This window comes from Panulirus ornatus, chromosome 58, assembly GCF_036320965.1.
Source record: "Panulirus ornatus isolate Po-2019 chromosome 58, ASM3632096v1, whole genome shotgun sequence".
In the NCBI taxonomy this organism is placed as follows: domain Eukaryota; kingdom Metazoa; phylum Arthropoda; class Malacostraca; order Decapoda; family Palinuridae; genus Panulirus; species Panulirus ornatus.
In genome coordinates, this window is record NC_092281.1 from 7,482,672 (window position 1) to 7,503,966 (window position 21,295).

General features: G+C 29.7%; 1 protein-coding gene across 1 annotated transcript in view; it reads right to left on the reverse strand.

Moving 5' to 3' along the window:
- Nucleotides 1–21,001, reverse strand: part of LOC139766920 (retinol dehydrogenase 13-like) — a 33,079-nt gene extending 12,078 nt beyond the window's left edge. The window contains exons 1-2 of the mRNA XM_071695959.1: nucleotides 20,853–21,001; nucleotides 19,190–19,338 (exon numbers count right to left, since the gene is read on the reverse strand). Of these exons, the coding sequence (XP_071552060.1) occupies nucleotides 19,190–19,325 (136 nt within the window). The 5' untranslated portion in view covers nucleotides 19,326–19,338; nucleotides 20,853–21,001. The remainder of the gene's footprint in view (nucleotides 1–19,189; nucleotides 19,339–20,852) is intronic.
- Nucleotides 21,002–21,295: the final 294 nt, after the last annotated feature.

The window sequence follows — 21,295 nt, forward strand, 5'->3', positions numbered from 1 at the left end:
TTTTTAAAGGAAATCAACTTTTCCGAGAAAAATGCCAAAAATTGAAGGTAATAGCTCAGGGAATTTTTTAGCTCAAAAAACTTTTTGTTTCAAAATTGAAAGATCAGATATTCAAACAGTTCTATACTTGAAAGAATCATGGACAATATATCATCATGCATTAAGTTACCGATATATACCTAGTAAATACGATGCAAACAAGCAGAAAATTTTTAAAAAGTGACTTCATTTAACAGCTTAAATGAAAGTCATAAAGACGACTCAATGACATTTTCAGACCAGATTAGAATTCAGCATGAAAAATACTTCTTATAATGAGTTTTTAAAGGAAATCTATTTTTCTGAGAAAAATGCTAAAAATTGAAAGTAATAATAATTCAGGGTATTTTTGAAGCTCAAATAACTTTTTGTTTCAAAATTGTAATAAAAGACATTCAAACAGTTCTATACTTGAAAGAATTATGGAAAATATATTACAATGCTCTAAGTTACCGATACATATGCAGTAAATACGATGCAAAGGAGCAGAAAATATTTTAAAAATGACTTCATTTTACAGCTTAAATGATGTCATAAAGACGACTGAGTGACATTTTAGGACCAGATTTGCATTCAGCATGAAAAATACTTCGTATAATGAGTTTTTAAAGGAAATGTATTTTTCTGAGAAAAATAACAAAGGAGCAGTAAATATTTTAAAAGTGACTTCATTTAACAGCTTAAATGAATGTCATGAAGACGACTGAATGACATTTTAAGACCAGATTTGAATTATGCATGAAAAATACTTCTTATAATCAGTTGTTTAAGGAAATCAGTTTTTCTGAAAAAAATGGCAAAAACTGAAGGTAATACTTCAGGGTATTTTTTAGCTCAAAAACTTTTTGTTTCAAAATTGAAAGGTAAGACATTCAAACATTTCTATATTTGAAAAAATCATTGAAAATATATCATAATCCTCTCAGTTATCGATACATACCCAGTAAATAAGATGCAAAGGAACAGAAAATATTCTAAAAGTGACTTCATTTAACAGCTTAAATGAATGTAATAAAGACGACTGAACGACATTTTAACACCAGATTTGAATTAAGTATGAAAAATACTTTTCATAATGAGTTTTTAAAGGAAATCTATTTTTCTAAGAAATATCCCAAAAATTAAAGGTAATAGTTCAGGGTATTTTTTAGCTCGAAAAACTTTTTGTTTCAAAATTGAAAGATAAGACATTCAAACATTTCTATATTTGAAAAAATCATGGAAAATATATCATAATGCTCTCAGTTACCGATACATACCCAGTAAATACGATGGAAAGGAACAGATAATATTTTAAAAGTGACTTCATTTAACAGCTTAAATGAATGTAATAAAGACGATTGAACGACATCTTAACGCCAGATTTGAATTTAGAATGACAAATACTTATAATGAGTTTTTAAAGGAAATCTATTTTTCTAAGAAAAATTCCAAAAATTACAGGTAATAGTTCAGGGTATTTTTTAGCTCAAAAATCTTTTTGTTTCAAAATTGAAAGATAAGATATTCAAACAGTTCTATACTTGAAAGAATCATGGAAAATATATCATAATGCATTAAGTTACCGATATATACCTAGTAAATACGATGCAAAGGAGCGGAAAACTTTTAAAAAGTGACTTCATTTAACAGCTTAAATGAAAGTCATAAAGACGACTCAATGACATTCTCAGACCAGATTTGAATTCAGCATGAAAAATACTTCTTATAATGAGTTTTTAAAGCAAATCAATTTTTCTGAGAAAAAATGCCAAAAATTGAAGGTTATGATAGTTCAGGTTTTTTTTTTTTTTTTTTTTTTTAGCTCAAAAAACCTTTTGTTTCAAAATTGAAAGATAAGACATTCAAACAGTTCTATATTTGAAATAAACATGGAAAATATATCATAATGCTCTCAGTTACCAATACATATACAGTAAATAGATGCAAAAGAACAGAAAATATTTTGAAAGTGAATTCATTTAACAGCTTAAATGAAGGTATTAAAGACAACTGAACGATATTTTAACACCAGATTTGAATTCAGTGTGAAAAATACTTCTTATACGAAATTTTTAAAGGAAATCGAATTTTCTGAGAAAAATGCCAAGAATTGAAGGTATTTTGTAGCTCAAAAAACTTTTTCTTTCAAAACTGAAAGATAAGATATTCAAACACTTCTATACTTGAAAGAATCATGGAAAATATATCATAATGCTCTCAGTTACCGATACATATCCAATAAATACGATGGAAAGTAGCAGAAAAATTCTTAAAAAGTGAATTCACTTAACAGCTTAAAAGAATGTCATAAAGACGACTCAATGACATTTTAAGACCAGATTTGAATCATGCATGAAAAATACTCCTTATAATGAGCTTTTAAAGGAAATCTATTTTTCCGAGAAAAATGCCAAAAATTTTTTAGCTCAAAAAACTTTTTGTTTCAAAACTGAAATAAAAGATATTCAAACAGTTCTATGCTTGAAAGAATCATAGAAAATATATAATGCTCTCAGTTACCGATACATCCCCAGTAAAAACGATGCAAACGAACAAATAATATTTTAAAAGTGACTTCATTTAACAGCTTAAATGAATGTATCACAGACGACTGAACGACATTTTAACACTAGATATCAATTAAGTATGAAAAATACTTCTTATAAGAAGTTTTTAAAGGAAATCGAATTTTCTGAGAAAAATGCCAAAAATTGAAGGTATCTTTTATCTCAAAAAACTTTTTGTTTCAAAATTGAAAGATAAGATATTCAAACAGTTCTATACTTGAAAGAATCATGGAAAATATATCATAATGCATTAAGTTACCGATATATACCTAGTAAATACGATGCAAAGGAGCAGAAAATTTCTAAAAAGTGACTTCATTTAACAGCTTAAATGAAAGTCATAAAGACGACTCAATGACATTTTCAGACCAGATTTGAATTCAGCATGAAAAATACTTCTTATAATGAGTTTTTAAAACAAATCAATTTTTCGAGAAAAAATGCCATAAATTGAAGGTTATAATAGTTCAGGGTATTTTTTAGCTCAAAAAACTTTTTGTTTCAAAATTGAAAGATAAGACATTCAAACATTTCTATATTTGAAATAAACATGGAATATATATCATAATGCTCTCAGTAACCAATACATACACAGTAAATACGATGCAAAAGAACATAAAATATTTTGAAAGTGAATTCATTTAACAGCTTAAATGAATGTATTAAAGACAACTGAACGATATTTTAACACCAGATTTGAATTCAGTGTGAAAAATACTCCTTATAAGAAATTTTTAAAGGAAATCTAATTTTCTGAGAAAAATGCCAAAAATTGAAGGTAATAGTTCAGGGCATTTTTTAGCTCAAGAAACTTCTTGTTTCAAAATTGAAAGATAAGATATTCAAACACTTCTATACTTGAAAGAATCATGGAAAATATATCATAATGCTCTTAGTTACTGATACATACCCAATAAATACGATGGAAAGTAGCAGAAAATTTTTAAAAAGTGACTTCACTTAACAGCTTAAAAGAATGTCATAAAGACGACTCAATGACATTTTAAGACCAGATTTGAATTATGCATGAAAAATACTTCTTATGATGAGTTTTTAAAGGAAATCAATTTTTCTGAGAAAAATGCCAGAAATTGAAGGTTATATAGTTCAGGGTATTTTTTAGCTCAAAAAACTTTTTGTTTCAAAATTGAAATTGAAAATAATCAAACAGTTCTATGCTTAAAAGAAAAATGGAAAATATATCATAATGCTCTCATTTACCGATACATACCCAAAAAATACGATGGAAAGTAGCAGAAAATTTTTAAAAAGTGACTTCATTTAACAGTTTAAATGAATGTCATAAAGACGACTCAATGACATTTTAAGACCAAATTTGAATTGAGCATGCAAAATACTTCTTATAATGAGTTTTTTAAAGGAAATCAATTTTTCCGAGAAAAATGCCAAAATTGAAGGTAATAGCTCAGGGTATTTTTAAGCTCAAAAAACATTTTGTTTCAAAATTGAAATAAAAGATATTCAAACAGTTCTATGCTTGAAAGAATCATAGAAAATATATCATAATGCTCTCAGTTACCGATACATACCCAGGAAATACGATGCAAAGGAACAGAAAATATTTTAAAAGTGACTTCATTTAACAGCTTAAATGAATGTATTAAAGACGACTGAACGACATTTTAACACCAGATTTGAATTCAGTATGAAAAATACTTCTTATAAGAAGTTTTTAAAGGAAATCGAATTTTCTGAGAAAAATGCCAAAAAATTTTTTGTTTCAAAATTGAAACATAAGATATTCAAACAGTTCTATACTTAAAAGAATCATGGAAAATATATCATAATGCATTAAGTTACCGATATATACCTAGTAAATACGATGCAAAGGAGAAAATTTTTAAAAAGTGACTTCATTTAACACCTTAAATGAAAGTCATAAAGACGACTCAATGATATTTTCAGACCAGATTTGAATTCAGCATGAAAAAAACTTTTTATAATGAGTTTTTAAGGGAAGTCAATTTTTCCGAGAAAAATGCCAAAATTAGCTCAGGGTATTTTTTAGCTCAAAAAACTTATTGTTTCAAAATTAAAAGATAAGATATTCAAACAGTTCTATGCTTGAAAGAATCATGGAAAATATATCATAATGCTCTCAGTTACCGATATATACCCAGTAAATACGATGGAAAGGAATAGAAAATATTTTGAAAGTGATTTAATTTAACAGCTTAAATGAATGTATTAAAGACGACTGAACGACATTTTAACACCAGATTTGAATTCAGTGTGAAAAATACTTCTTATAAGAAGTTTTTAAAGGAAATCTAATTTTCTGAGAAAAATGCCAAAAATTGAAGGTAATAGTTCAGGGTATTTTTTAGCTCAAAAAACTTTCTGTTTCAAAATTCAAAGATAAGATATTCAAACAGTTCTATACTTAAAAGAAACATGGAAAATATATCATAATGCTCTCAGTTACCGATACATACCCAATAAATACGATGGAAAGTAGCAGAAAATCTTTAAAACGTGACTTCACTTAACAGTTTAAATGATTGTCATAAAGACGACTCAATGACATTTTAAGACCAGATATGAATTATGCATGAAAAGTACTTCTTATAATGAGTTTTTAAAGCAAACCAATTTTTCCGAGAAAAATGCCTAAAATTGAAGGTAATAGCTCAGGGTATTGTTTAGCTCAAAAACCTTTTTGTTTTAAAATTGAAATAAAAGATATTCAAACAGTTCTAAGCTTGAAAGAATCATAGAAAATATATCATAATGCTCTCAGTTACCAATACATCCCCAGTAAATAAGATGCAAAGTAACAGAAAATACTTTAAAAGAGACTTCATTTAACAGCTTAAATGAATGTATTAAAGACGACTGAACGACATTTTAACACCAGATTCGAATGTAATATGAAAAATACTTCCTATAAGAAGCTTTTAAATGAAATCTAATTTTCTGAGAAAAATGCCAAAAATCGAAGGTAATAGTTCAGGGTTTGAAAAGTGAAAGATAAGATATTTAAACAGTTCTATATTTGAAAGAATCATGGAAAATATATCATAATCCATTAAGTTACCGATTTTTTTTATTATTATAATTATTATACTTTGTCGCTGTCTCCTGCGTTTGCGAGGTAGCGTAAGGAAACAGACGAAAGAAATGGCCCAACCCCCCCCCCCCATACACATGTATATACATACGTCCACACACGCTTCACATCTTGGTTACATCCACACACATTTAGGCACCCCACTCTGAGCCTTCGAGGAGGATGAGCGATGCAAAGGAGTAGAAAATTTTTAAGAAGTGACTTCATTTAGCACTTTAAATTGAAGTCATAAAGACAACTCAATGACATTTTAAGAACAGATTTGAATTCAGCACGAAAAATACTTCTTATAATGAGTTTTTAAAGGAAATCAATTTTTCTGAGAAAAATGCCAGAAGTTGAAGGTTATAGTTCAGGGTATTTTTTAGCTCAAGGAACTTTTTGTTTCAAAATTGAAATAGAGGATAATCAAACAGTTCTATGCTTGAAAGAATCATGTAAAATATATCATAATGCTCTCAGTTACCGATATATACTCAGTAAGTACGATGGAAAGGAACAGAAAATATTTTGAAAGTCATTTCATTCAACAGCTTAAACGAATGTATTAAAGAAGACTGAATGACATTTTAACACCAGATTTGAAGTCAGTGTGAAAAATACTTCTTATAAGAAGTTTTTAAAGGAAATCTATTTTTCTGAGAAAAAAGCCAAAAATTGAAGGTATTCAGGGTATTTTTTAGCTCAAAAAACTTTTTGTTTCAAAATTGAAAGATAAGATATTCAAACAGTTCTATGCTTAAAAGAATCATGGAAAATATATCATAATGCTCTAAGTTACCGATACATATCCAATAAATACCATGGTAAGTAGCTGAAAATTTTTAAAAAGTGACTTCACTTAACAACTTAAATGAATGTCATAAAGACGACTCAATGACATTTTAAGACCAGATTTGAATTATGCATGAAAAGCACTTCATATAATGACTTTTTAAAGCAAATCAATTTTTCCGAGAAAAGTGCCGAAAATTGAAGGTAATAGCTCAGGGGATTTTTTTGCTCAAAAAACTTTCTGTTTCAAAATTGAAAGATAAGATAATCAAACAGTTTTATACTAGAAAGAGTCATGGAAAATATATCATAATGCTCTCAGTTACCGATACATACCCAATAAATACGATGGAAAGTAGCAAAAATTTTTTAAAAAGTAACTTCATTTAACAGTCTAAATGAATGTCATAAAGATGACTCAATGATATTTTAAGACCAGATTTGAATTTAGCATGAAAAATACTTCTTATAATGAGTTTTTAAAAGGAAATAAATTTTTCCGAGAAAAATGCCAAAAATTGAAGGTAATAGCTCAGGGTATTTTTTAGCTCACAAAACTTTTTGTTTCAAAATTGAAATAAAAGATATTCAAACAGTTCTATGCTTGAAATAATCATAGAAAATATATCATAATGCTCTCAGTTACCGATACATATCCAGTAAATACGATGCAAAGGAACAGAAAATATTTCAAAAGTGACTTCATTTAACAGCTTAAATGAATGTACTAAAGACGACTGAACGACATTTTATCACCAGATTTGAATTCAGTATAAAAAATACTTCTTATAAGAAGTTTTTAAAGGAAATCTAATTTTCTGAGAAAAATGCCAAAAATTGAAGGTAATAGTTCAGGGTATTTTTTAGCTCAAAAAACTTTTTGTTTCAAAATTGAAAGATAAGATATTCAAACCATTCTATACTTGAAAGAATCATGGAAAATATATCATTATGCATTAAGGTACCGATATATAGCTAGTAAATACAGAAGTTAATAGCTCAGGGTGTTTTTCAGCTCAAAAAACTTTTTGTTTCAAAATTGAAATAAAAGATATTCAAACAGTTCTATGCTTGAAAGAATCATAGAAAATATATCATAATGCTCTCAGTTACCGATACATACCCATTAAATACGATGCAATGGAACGGAAAATATTCTAAAAGTGACTTCATTTAACAGCTTATATGAATGTATTAAAGACGACTGAACGACATTTTAACACCAGATTTGAGTTCAGTAGGAAAAATACTTCTTATATGAAGTTTTTAAAGGAAATCGAAATTTCTGAAAAAAAATGCCAAAAATTGAAGGTAATAATTAAGGGCATTTTTTAGCTCAAAAAACCTTTTGAAAGATAAGATATTCAAACAGTTCTATACTTGAAAGAATGATGGAAAATATATCATAATGCATTAAATTACCGATATATACCTAGTAAATACGATGCAAAGGAGGAGAAAATGTCTAAAAAGTGACTTCTTTTAACACCTTAAATGAAAGTCATAAAGACGATTAAATGACATTTTAAGACCATATTTGAATTCAGCATGAAAAATACTTCTTATAATGAGTTTTTAAAGGAAATCAATTTTTCCGAGAAAAATGCCAAAAATTTTTAGCTCAAAAAACTTTTTGCTTCAAAATTGAAAGATAAGATATTCGAACAGTTCTATACTTGAAAGAATCATGGAAAATATATCATAATGCTCTCAGTTACCGATATATACCCAGGAAATACGATGGAAAGGAGCAGAACATATTTTGAAAGTAATTTCATTTAACAGCTTGAATGAATGTATTAAAGACGACAGAACGACATTTGAACACCAGATTTGAATATAGTGTGAAAAATACTTCTTATAAGAAGTTTTTAAAGGCAATCTATTTTTCTGAGAAAAATGCCAAAAATTGAAGGTAATAGTTCAGGGTATTTTTAAGCTCAAAAAACTTTTTGTTTCAAAATTGAAACATAAGATATTCAAACAGTTCTATACTTAAAAGAAACATGGAAAATATATCATAATGCTCTCAGTTACCGATACATACCCAATAAATACGATGGAAAGTAGCAGAAAATCTTTAAAAAGTGAATTCACTTAACAGCTTAAATGAATGTCATAAAGACGACTCAGTGACATTTTAAGACCAGATTTGAATTATGCATGAAAAGTACTTCTTATAATGAGTTTTTAAAGCAAACCAATTTTTCCGAGAAAAATGCCTAAAATTGAAGGTAATAGCTCAGGGTATTTTTTTTTAGCTCAAAAACCTTTTTGCTTCAAAATTGAAATAAAAGATATTCAAACAGTTCTATGCTTGAAAGAATCATAAAAAATATATCATAATGCTCTCAGTTACCAATACATCCCCAGTAAATACGATGGAGAGTAACAGAAAATATTTTAAAAGTGACTTCATTTAACAGCTGAAATGAATGTATTAAAGACGACTGAACGACATTTGAACACCAGATTTGAATTTAGTATGAAAAATACTTCTTATAAGAAGTTTTTAAAGGAAATCTAATTTACTGAAAAAAATGTAAAAAATCGAAGGTAATAGTTCAGGGTGTTTTTTAACTCAAAAAACTTTTTGTTTCAAAATTGAAAGATAAGATATTCAAACAGTTCTATATTTGAACGAATTATGGAAAATATATCATAATGCCGTAAGTTACCGATATATACCTAGAAAATACGATGCAAAGGAGTAGGAAATTTTTAAAAAGTGACTTCATTTAACACTTTAAATGAAAGTCATAAAGACGACTCAATGATATTTTTAGACCAGATTTTAATTCAGCATGAAAAACACTTCTTATAATGAGTTTTTAAAGGAAATCAATTTTTCTGAGAAAAATGCCAGAAATTGAAGGTAATAGCTCAGGGTATTTTTTAGCCCAAGAAACTTTTTGATTCAAAATTGAAATAGAAGATAATCAAACAGTTCTATGCTTGAAAGAGTCATGGAAAATATATCATAATGCTCTCAGTTACCGATATATACCCAGTAAGTACGATGGAAAGGAACAGAAAATATTTTGAAAGTGATTTCATTTAACAGCTTAAATGAACGTATGAAAGACGACTGAACGACATTTTAACACCAGATTTGAATTCAGTGTGAAAAATACTTCTTATAAGAAGTTTTTAAAGGAAATCTATTTTTCTGAGAAAAATGCCAAAAATTGAAGGTTCAGGGTATTTTTTAGCTCTAAAAACTTTTTGTTTCAAAATTGAAAGATAAGATATTCAAACAGTTCTATACTTAAAAGAATCATGGAAAATATATCATAATGCTCTCAGTTACCAATACATACCCAATAAATACGATGGAAAGTAGCTGAAAATTTTTAAAAAGTGACTTCACTTAACAACTTAAATGAATGTCATAAAGACGACTCAGTGACATTTTAAGACCAGATTTGAATTATGCATGAAAAGTACTTCTTATAATGAGTTTTTAAAGCAAATCAATTTTTCCGAGAAAAATGCCAAAAACTGAAGGTAATAGCTCAGGGTATTTTTTAGCTCAAAAAAGATTTTGTTTCAAAATTGAAGTAAAAGATATTAAAACAGTTCTATGCTTGAAAGAATCATAGAAAATATATCATAATGCTCTCAGTTACCAATACATCCCCAGTAAATACGAGGGAAAGTAACAGAAAATATTTTAAAAGTGACTTTATTTAACAGCTTAAATGAATGTATTAAAGACGACTGAACGACATTTTAACACCAGATTTCAATTCAATGTGAAAAATTCTTGTAATAGGAAATTTTTAAAGGATATCTAATTCTCTGAGAAAAATGCCAAAAATTGAAGGTAATAGTTAAGGGTATTTTTTAGCTCAAAATACTTTTTGCTTCAAAATTGAAAGATAAGATAATCAAACAGTATTATACTAGAAAGAATCATGGAAAATATATCATAATGCTCTCAGTTACCGATACATACCCAATAAATACGATGGAAAGTAGCTGAAAATTTTTATAAAGTGACTTCATTTAACAGTTTAAATGAACGTCATGAAGACGACTCAGTGACATTTTAAGACCAGATTTGAATTGAGCATGAAAATACTTCTTATAATGAGTTTTTAAAGGAAATCAATTTTTTAGAGAAAAATGCCAAAAATTGAAGGTAATAGCTCAGGGTATTTTTTAGCTCAAAAAACTTTTTGTTTCAAAATTGAAATAAATGATATTCAAACAGTTCTATGCTTGAAAGAATCATAGAAAATATATCATAATGCTCTCAGTTACCGATATATCCCCAGTAAAAACGATGCAAAGGAACAGAAAATATTTTAACAGTGACTTCATTAAAAGGTTAAATGAATGTATTAAAGACGACTGAACGACATCTTAACACCAGATTTGAATTCAGTGTGAAAAATACTTCTTATAAGAAATTTTTAAAGGAAATCTAATTTTCTGAGAAAAATGCCAAAAATTGAAGGTAATAGCTCAGGGTATTTTTTAGCTCAAAAAACTTTTTGTTTCAAAATTGAAAGATAATATATTTAAACAGTTCTATACTTAAAAGAATCATGGAAAATATATCATAATGCTCTCAGTTACCAATACACACCCAATGAATACGATGGAATGTAGCTGAAAATTTTTAAAAAGTGACTTCACCTAACAACTTAAATGAATGTCATAAAGACGACTCAATGACATTTTAAGACGAGATTTGAAGTATGCATGAAAAATACTTTTTATAATGAGTTTTTAAAGCAAATCAATTTTTCGGAGAAAAATGCCCAAAATTGATGGTAATAGCTCAGGGTATTTTTTAGCTCAAAAAACTTTTTGTTTCAAAATTGAAAGATAAGATAATCAAACAGTTTTATACTAGAAAGAATCATGGAAAATATACCATAATGCTCTCAGTTACCGATACACACCAAATAAATACGATGGAATAGTAGAAATTTTTTAAAAAGTGACTTCATTTAACAGTTTAAATGAATGTCATGAAGACGACTCAATGACATTTTAAGACCAGATTTGAATTGAGCATGAAAAATACTTCTTATAATGAGTTTTTAAAGGAAATCAATTTTTTCGAGAAAAATGCCAAAAATTGAAGGTAATAGCTCAGGGTATTTTTTAGCTTAAGAAAACGTTTTGTTTCAAAATTGAAATAAAATATGTTCAAACAGTTCTATGCTTGAAAGAATCATAGAAAATATATCATAATGCTCTCAGTTACCGATATATCCCCAGTAAAAACGATGCAAAGGAACAGAAAACATTTTAAACGTGACTTCATTTAAAGGTAAATGAATGTATTAAAGACGACTGAACGACATTTTAACACCAGATTTGAATCCAGTATGAAAAATACTTCTTATAAGAAGTTTTTAAAGGAAATCTAATTTTCTGAGAAAAATGCCAAAAATTGAAGGTAATAGTTCAGGGTATTTTTTAGCTCAAAAAACTTTTTGTTTCAAAATTGAAAGGTAAGATATTCAAAGAGTTCTATACTTGAAAGAATCATGGAAAATACATCATAATGCATTAAGTTACCGATATATACCTAGTAAATACGATGCAAAGGAGGAGAAAATTTTTAAAAAGTAACTTCATTTAACACCTTAAATGAAAGTCATGAAGACGACTCAATGACATGTTCAGACCAGATTTGAATTATCCATGAAAAGTACTTCTTATAATGAGTTTTTAAAGAAAATCAATTTTTCCGAGAAAAATGCCAAAAATTGAAGGTAACAGCTCAGGGTATTTTTTAGCTCAAAAAACTTTTTGTTTCAAAATTGAACTAAAAGATATTCAAACAGTTCTATGCTTGAAAGAATCATACAATATATATCATAATGCTCTCAGTTACCAATACATCCCCAGTAAATGCGATGCAAAGTAACAGAAAATAGTTTAAAAGTGACTTCATTTAACAGCTTAAATGAATGTATCAAAGACGACTGAACGACATTTTAACACCAGATTTGAATTCACTGTGAAAAATACTTCTTATAGGAAATTTTTAAAGGATATCTATTTCTCTGAGAAAAATGCCAAAAATTGAAGGTAATAGTTCAGGGTATTTTTCAGCTCAAAAACTTTTTGTTTCAAAATTGAAAGATAAGATAAACAAACAGTTTTATACTAGAAAGAATCATGGAAAATATATCATAACGCTCTCAGTTACCGATACATACCAAAAAAATACGATGGAAAGTAGCAGAAAATTTTTAAAAAGTGACTTCATTTAACACTTTAAATGAATACATAAAGACGACTCAATAACATTTTAAGATCAGATTTGAATTGAGCAGGAAAAATACTTCTTTTAATGAGTTTTTAAAGGAAATCAATTTTTCCGAGAAAAATGCCAAAAATTGAAGGTAATAGCTCAGGGTATTTTTTTTGCTCAAAATACTTTTTGTTTCAAAATTGAAATACAATATGTTCAGACAGTTCTATGCTAGAAAGAATCATCGATAATATATCGTAGTGCTCTCAGTTACCTATATATCCCCAGTAGATACGATGCAAAGGAACAGAAAATATTTTAAAAGTGATTTCATGTAACAGCTTAAATGAATGTATTAAACACGACTGAACGACATTTTAGCACCAGATTTGAATCCAGTATGAAAAATACTTCTCATAAAAACTTTTTAAAGGAAATCTAATTTTCTGAGAAAAATGCCAAAAATTGAAGGTAATAGTTCAGGGTATTATTTAGCGCAAAAAACTTTTTGTTTCAAAATTGAAAGATAAGATATTCAAACAGTTCTATACTTGAAAGAATCATGGAAAATACATCATAATGCATTAAGTTACCGATATATACCTAGTAAATACGATGCAAACAAGCAGAAAATTTTTAAAAAGTGACTTCATTTAACAGCTTAAATGAATGTCATGAAAATGACTCAATGACATTTTCAGACCAGATTTGAATTCAGCATGAAAAATACTTCTTATGATGAGTTTTTAAAGGAAATCAATTTTTCTTAGAAAAATGCCAGAAACTGAAGGTAATAGCTCAGGGTATTTTTTAGCTCAAGAAACTTTTTGTTTCAAAATTGAAATAGACGATAATGAAACAGTTCTATGCTTGAAAGAATCATGGAAAATATATCATAATGCTCTCAGTTACCGATATATACCCAGTAAGTACGATGGAAAGGAACAGAAAATATTTTGAAAGTGATTTCATTTAACAGCTTAAATGAACGTATTAAAGACGACTGAACGACATTTTAACACCAGATTTGAATTCAGTGTGAAAAATACTTCTTATAAGAAGTTTTTAAAGGAAATCTATTTTTCTGAGAAAAATGCCAAAAATTGAAGGTAATAGTTCAGGGTATTTTTTAGCTCTAAAAACTTTTTGTTTCAAAATAGAAAGATAAGATATTCAAACAGTTCTATACTTAAAAGAATCATGGAAAATATTTCATAATGCTCTCAGTTACCAATACATACCTAATAAATACGATGGAAAGTAGCTGAAAATGTTTAAAAAGTGACTTCACTTAACAACTTAAATGAATGTCATAAAGACGACTCAATGACATTTTAAGACCAGATTTGAATTATGAATGAAAATTACTTCCTATAATGAGTTTTTAAAGCAAATCAATTTTTCCGAGAAAAATGCCAAAAACTAAAGGTAATAGCTCAGGGTATTTTTTAGCTCAAAAAAGTTTTTGTTTCAAAATTGAAGTAAAAGATATTAAAACAGTTCTATGCTTGAAAGAGTCATAGAAAATATATCATAATGCTCTCAGTTACCAATACATCCCCAGTAAATACGATGGAAAGTAACAGAAAATATTTTAAAAGTGACTTTATTTAACAGCTTAAATGAATGTATTAAAGACGACTGAACGACATTTTAACACCAGATTTCAATTCAGTGCGAAAAATTCTTGTTATAGGAAATTTTTAAAGGATATCTAATTCTCTGAGAAAAATGCCAAAAAATTGAAGGTAATAGTTAAGGGTATTTTTTAGCTCAAAATACTTTTAAGGGTAATACTTTAAGGGTTAAGGGTATTTTTTAGCTCAAAATACTTTTTGCTTCAAAATTGAAAGATAAGATAATCAAACAGTATTATACTAGAAAGAATCATGGACAATATATCATATTGCTCTCAGTTACCGATACATACCCAATAAATACGATGGACAGTAGCTGAAAATTTTTAAAAAGTGACTTCATTTAACAGTTTAAATGAACGTCATGAAGACGACTCAGTGACATTTTAAGACCAGATTTGAATTGAGCATGAAAATACTTCTTATAATGAGTTTTTAAAGGAAATCAATTTTTCTGAGAAAAATGCCAAAAATTGAAGGTAATAGCTCAGGGTATTTTTTAGCTCAAAAAACTTTTTGTTTCAAAATTGAAATAAATGATATTCAAACAGTTCTATGCTTGAAAGAATCATAGAAAATATATCATAATGCTCTCAGTTACCGATATATCCCCAGTAAAAACGATGCAAAGGAACAGAAAATATTTTAACAGTGACTTCATTAAAAGGTTAAATAAATGTATTAAAGACGACTGAACGACATTTTAACACCAGATTTGAATCCAGTATGAAAAATACTTCTTATAAGAAGTTTTTAAAGGAAATCTAATTTTCTGAGAAAAATGCCAAAAATTGAAGGTAATAGTTCAGGGTATTTTTTAGCTCAAAAAACTTTTTGTTCAGGGTATTTTTTAGCTCAAAAAACTTTTTGTTTCAAAATTGAAAGGTAAGATATTCAAAGAGTTCTATACTTGAAAGAATCATGGAAAATACATCATAATGCATTAAGTTACCGATATATACCTAGTAAATACGATGCAAAGGAGGAGAAAATTTTTAAAAAGTAACTTTATTTAACACCTTAAATGAAAGTCATAAAGACGACTCAATGTCATTTTCAGACCAGATTTGAAATGAGCATGAAAAATATTTCTTATAAGGAGTTTTTAAAGCAAATCAATTTTTCTTAGAAAAACGCCAGAAATTGAAGGTTACAGTTCAGGGTATTTTTTTGCTCAAAAAACTTTTTGTTTCAAAATTGAAACAGAAGATAATCAAACAGTTCTATGCTTGAAAGAATCATGGAAAATATATCTAATGCTCTTCGTTACCGATACATACCCAGTAAATACGATGGAAAGGAACAGAAAATATTTTAAAAGTCACTTCATTTAACAGCTTAAACGAATGTATTAAAGACAAAAGAACGACATTTTAACACCAGATTTGAATTCAGTATGAAAAATACTTCTTATAAGAAGTTTTTAAAGGAAATCTAATTTTCTGAGAAAAATGCCAAAAATTGAAGGTAATAGTTCAGGGTATTTTTTAGCTCAAAAAACTTTTTGTTTCAAAATTGAAAGATAAGACATTAAAACACTTCTATACTTGAAAGAATCATGGAAAATATATCATAATGCATTAAGTTACCGATATATACCTAGTAAATACGATGCAAAGGATCAGAAAATTTTTAAAAAGTGACTTCATTTAACAGCTTAAATGAATGTCATAAAGACGACTCAATGACATTTTCAGACCAGATTTGAATTCAGCATGAAAAATACTTCTTATAATGAGTTTTTAAAGGAAATCAATTTTTCCGAGAAAAATGCCAGAAATTGAAGGTTATAGTTCAAGGTATTTTTTAGCTCAAGAAACTTTTTGTTTCAAAATTCAAATAGAAGATAATCAAACAGTTCTAGGCTAGAATCATGGAAAATATATCATAATGCTCTCAGTTACCGATACATATCCAGTAAATACGATGGATAGGAACAGAAAATATTTTGAAAGTGACTTCATTTAACAGCTTAAATGAATGTATTAAAGACGACTGAACGACATTTTAACACCAGATTTGAAGTCAGTGTGAAAAATACTTCTTATAAGAAATTTTTAAAGGAAATCTATTTTATCTCTGAGAAAAATGCCAAAAATTGAAGGTTCAGGGTATTTTTTAGGTCAAAAAACTTTTGTTTCAAAATTGAAAGATAAGATATTCAAACACTTGTATACTTGAAATAATCATGGAAAATATATCATAATGCTCTCAGTTACCGATACAGGGTATTTTTTAGGTCAAAAAACTTTTGTTTCAAAATTGAAAGATAAGATATTCAAACACTTGTATACTTGAAATAATCATGGAAAATATATCATAATGCTCTCAGTTACCGATACATACCCAGTAAATACGATGCAATGGAGCAGAAAATATTCTAAAATTGACCTCATTTAACAGCTTAATTGAATGTCATAACAAGTACTAAAGGACATTTTAACACCAGATTTGTATTCAGTATGAAAAATCCTTCTTATGATGAGTTTGTAAAAGGTATCTATTTTCCTGAGAAAAATGCCAAAAATTGAAGGTATTAATTAGCTCAGGGTATTTTTTTGCTCAAAAAAACGTTTTGTTTCCGAATGGAAAGATAAAACATTCAAACACTTCTATACTTGAAGTAATCATGAAAAATATAATGCTTTTAGTTACTGGTATGTATGCAGTAAATAAGATGTAAAAGAACACAAATATTTTAAAATTGACTTCATTTAACAACTTAATTAAGTGTCATTAAGAGGACTAAACGTTATTTTAACACCAGATTTGTATTGAACATGAATAATACTTCTTGTAACGAGTTTTCAAAGGAAATAATATATTCTGAGAAAAAACCATAAATTGAAGTCAATAGTTACAGTGGCGTATCTAGGGTAGGGCAGGTGCCCTGGGCGCCACTCAACAGCTTTGTCTTTTGACATATGCTACTTGATTGACATTTCTAATGATTTGGTTTTGTGAGATAAAGAAGCTCAACTACTTTCAACTATAGTAACAATTTACAACTAACAACTATCATTTTCAACTATAGTAACATTTTGCTACTATCAGTTGTATTACCGCTTCTACGTTACAATTTTGATCAAATAATTATTTGTCTTCAACTTTAAGTCTTTATAAGAGTTTATATAAGTTTAAGTTTTCCTAACTCATTAACAGTTTATTATTACACAGTATATATTTTGATATACATCCACTGTATGTACATTTCTAATCAAGTTAGAGGCGCAATTTCAGTGCTTGCCATAGACGATATTTCCCTTAGATATGCCCCTGCCCTCAGACCTTTCTATGGTACACGCTGGATGCTTCACATGCTCTGTTGCAGTCCACTGACAGCAAGTCGACCCCAGTATACCATATAGTTGAAATTCGCTCCATCCCAAGCATGCGTTTCACTCTCCTTCATGTTCAGACCACGATTACTTAAAATCTCTTTCACTCCATACTTCCATCTCCAATTAGGTCTCGCCGTTCTCATTGCTCCCTCCATCTCTGACACATATATCCTTCTTGTCAACCTTTCCTCACTCATTCTCCCCATATTTCCAAATCATTTCAGTACACCCTCTTCTGCTTTCTCAAATCCACTATCTTTATTAACACACATCCCTCTTACCCTTTCATTACAAACTCGTTCAAACCACCTCATACCTAATATTGTCCTCAAACATTTCATTTCCAATACATCCACCCTCCTCCACACAACCCTATCTGTAGCCCATGTCTCACAACCATATTGTTGGAACTACTATTTCTTCAAACATACTCATTTTTGCTCTCCGAGATAATGTTCTCTCTTACCAAGCATTCTTCATTGCTACCAGAACATTCGCCCCCTCCCCTACCCTATGACTAACTTCCGCTTCCATGGTTCCATTCGCTGCAAAGTCCACCCTCAGATATCTAAAACACTTCACTTCCTCCAATTTTTCTCTATTCAAACTTACATCGCAACTAACTTGTCTCTTAACCCTGCTGACCCATTACACATTCGTTCTCAACTTTCTACTTTCAAACACTTTTCCAAAGTGTCACCAACTTCTGCCGTTTCTCACTCGATCAGCTATCAATGCTGTATCATCGGTGAACAAGACTCACTTCCAGTATATCCTGCAGCATGCTAGGAACATCCTAGCTTAAGAATCTTGACGTTAAAAATCTCAACTCAAACACTATTAGATAAAGCAGATAAAAGTCAAGATGATTAATCATTTCTGCTTATATCGGCGGTCAGGGTTCTTATGGCCATCAACATCGTTATGAAGGAAAAATAAGCCTTCACTTGTGTCCAAGATACTTATATGATCAATCACACTTTCACTACATATGGAGTCCTTATCAATGCTTTAAATAAAAAAAATCACACCACACTACATAAACAGTCCTTATCAATGCTTTAAATAAATTAGCTCTCACGAATGAAACTATACATTAGCTGGGACCTGATGGTCAATTATCAACCTATGGTTCTGGTAGTGCTGGCTTAAGTCAAATTCACCTATACATAAGCAACTACGGAATACCTCAATCAAGACACCAAAACAATCTTTTGAAAGTTCCCAAGCATGTCATTTTCCATTGGAAAATTTAAAGCAATGATTACAAGAAACAGACAGCACATGGCCAAGTGTCATTACAATTAGAAAAAAATATTGTAACCAGTTATTTCATGTGAACAACGTAAAGTCAGAAACTAGTTAATTTGTTTATGGCTACCACATTGCACCAGCACTCTTGTCAAACTACGACTGTAGATAATGCCCAAGAGATAAGGAACCTTAAAAAAAAAATAAACTCCCCGTAAAGTAGGTGATTAAAAAGTACTCAAAGAGACATCTTACTCCGCTGTAACTCCTTCTATCCCCAAACAGACCTGCGGATGCTCCGGTGACGATGGCGGTCTTGCCGTTCAATATCCTAGAAGACCTGCATGTACCGGACATGAGAGTGTATATCACCTTGATGGCCAACACCACGAGGGCCAAGCAGCCTACTGCCTCCCACAGCATACTCGCTGATCACCTGTGTGGAATGACAGGACCACATCAAACTTGTGTGGGTATATATATATATATATATATATATATATATATATATATATATATATATATATATATATATATATATATATACATAATTGCTAATTTGAGTCTGAGTAGTCTCATGATTATTTCTGTAATGATTTGTACTATTTACACACAGACACACACACACACACATACCAGCATACACGTGTGTGTGTGTGTGTGTGTGTGTGTGAGTGTGTGTGTGTGTGTGTGTAAAGATCAAGATTAACCTTGTCAACTCGATCTCGGTTGTACCATTTCTGGCACACCTTGGGTAGGTGTTCTTGGGTGTACCACTACATGCACAGGTCGGGTGTGTTTTCGGCGTGTATGTTCTCGGATACCAATTCCGGCATGGGTCAGGTGTGCCATCACTGGCACAGGTCTGATGCGTGTTCTCTGGATGCAATTACGGGCGCAGGTCGGGTGTGTGCGCTTGGGGTGCCCTATACTAGTCTTGCCTGTGTGAGAACGTTGATAAAGTGGGCTCGTATAAGTTGATGTATGTAATATGAAATGCATGTTCATCCACACTAACTATAAATGTGATCATCGCACTCTCATGAATTTGTTTCAAATTTGGAAACAGCAAGCCTAAAGGTGCGCCATATATTGCTAAAACACTGTAAATGAATACCAATTGTAGGAAATCAATATATATATATATATATATATATATATATATATATATATATATATATATATATATATATATATATATATATATATATATGCTTATAACCGCGAGGAAAATGAGACAAAGATGTTTTACACGAGTGCACCCTTCGGACTTGTCATTTTTCCTCGTGATTTCCAAAAGCGTGGGTCACGTGCGTCACTTATTTATCTGCATATACAGACGAAAATAAACGGCATGCAGTCACAAGAGAATTAGCATTAAGAAACGAAGATAATGAAATTGATAATGGCTACTTCAGTAATCACACTATTCCCAAGATTTGTGAAAGGCACAGGGGACCTCTTTGTACCGATAAATGTAATCTGGATGTTACCGATCGTGTTGCTGGCCGCCCATCACTGGGTTGACATGTAAGATAACGAGTCATCCCGTTCTATATCTCACTGCCACCTCTCAGGTGGATATCTCTAAAATATAAAATCTACATGAATTTTGGGCGTTTAAATAAACTTCCTTAAACCTAACTTCCCAAATCAACATAAACTAACACAAATCCTTAACTTTTCATGCCTTCGTATAGACGCATACTAGAATAACTCTGAGCTCTGGTACCCACCACATGTAAGAATCATAGCATTATCAATACTTGACAGTTATCATAAGTGTGTCTCAGCTACGGTTAGCACTACCTTGGGGCACATCCGTAGGACCACCAGAGGATTCGCCACCAACATTCTTCAAAGATGGGATACTTTAAGTCATGTTCTTTATTTTCAAGGTTAGAAAATGGTAAATCGTTCAAATTTTCTGCTAAGTCAACATCTACTCACCTTGTTTAGCCTTCGTTAAGAAGAACCCAACAGTAGACAGATGTCAACAAGCCACGCTTACACTAAAACGAGGAACAACGTGAATGGTAACACAAAATGGGTGTTGGTAACTTTACTCTCCCTGCCGAATGCCACCACCTCCATAAATGAATTCACACTATTGACAGTGAATAAGGTTAAAAAGACAATATCTCGTAACAGTTCGAGGGAATGAGCATACTGATAAATTAAGTCAGAGCAAAAAAAGATCTTACAATCAAATATTACATTGTCTTTTAGATACACTCGCGCTATTTGGCAGCTTCTTCCATTATCAAGAATGTCGCTGATATTGCCAACCTTGGAAATTTGAAGGGATTAATCATGACTCATCATAATGACAAAGTCACTGTTATTACTTTATGCATGTCTTTCCTTTTAACACACAAAAATATAAACACTAC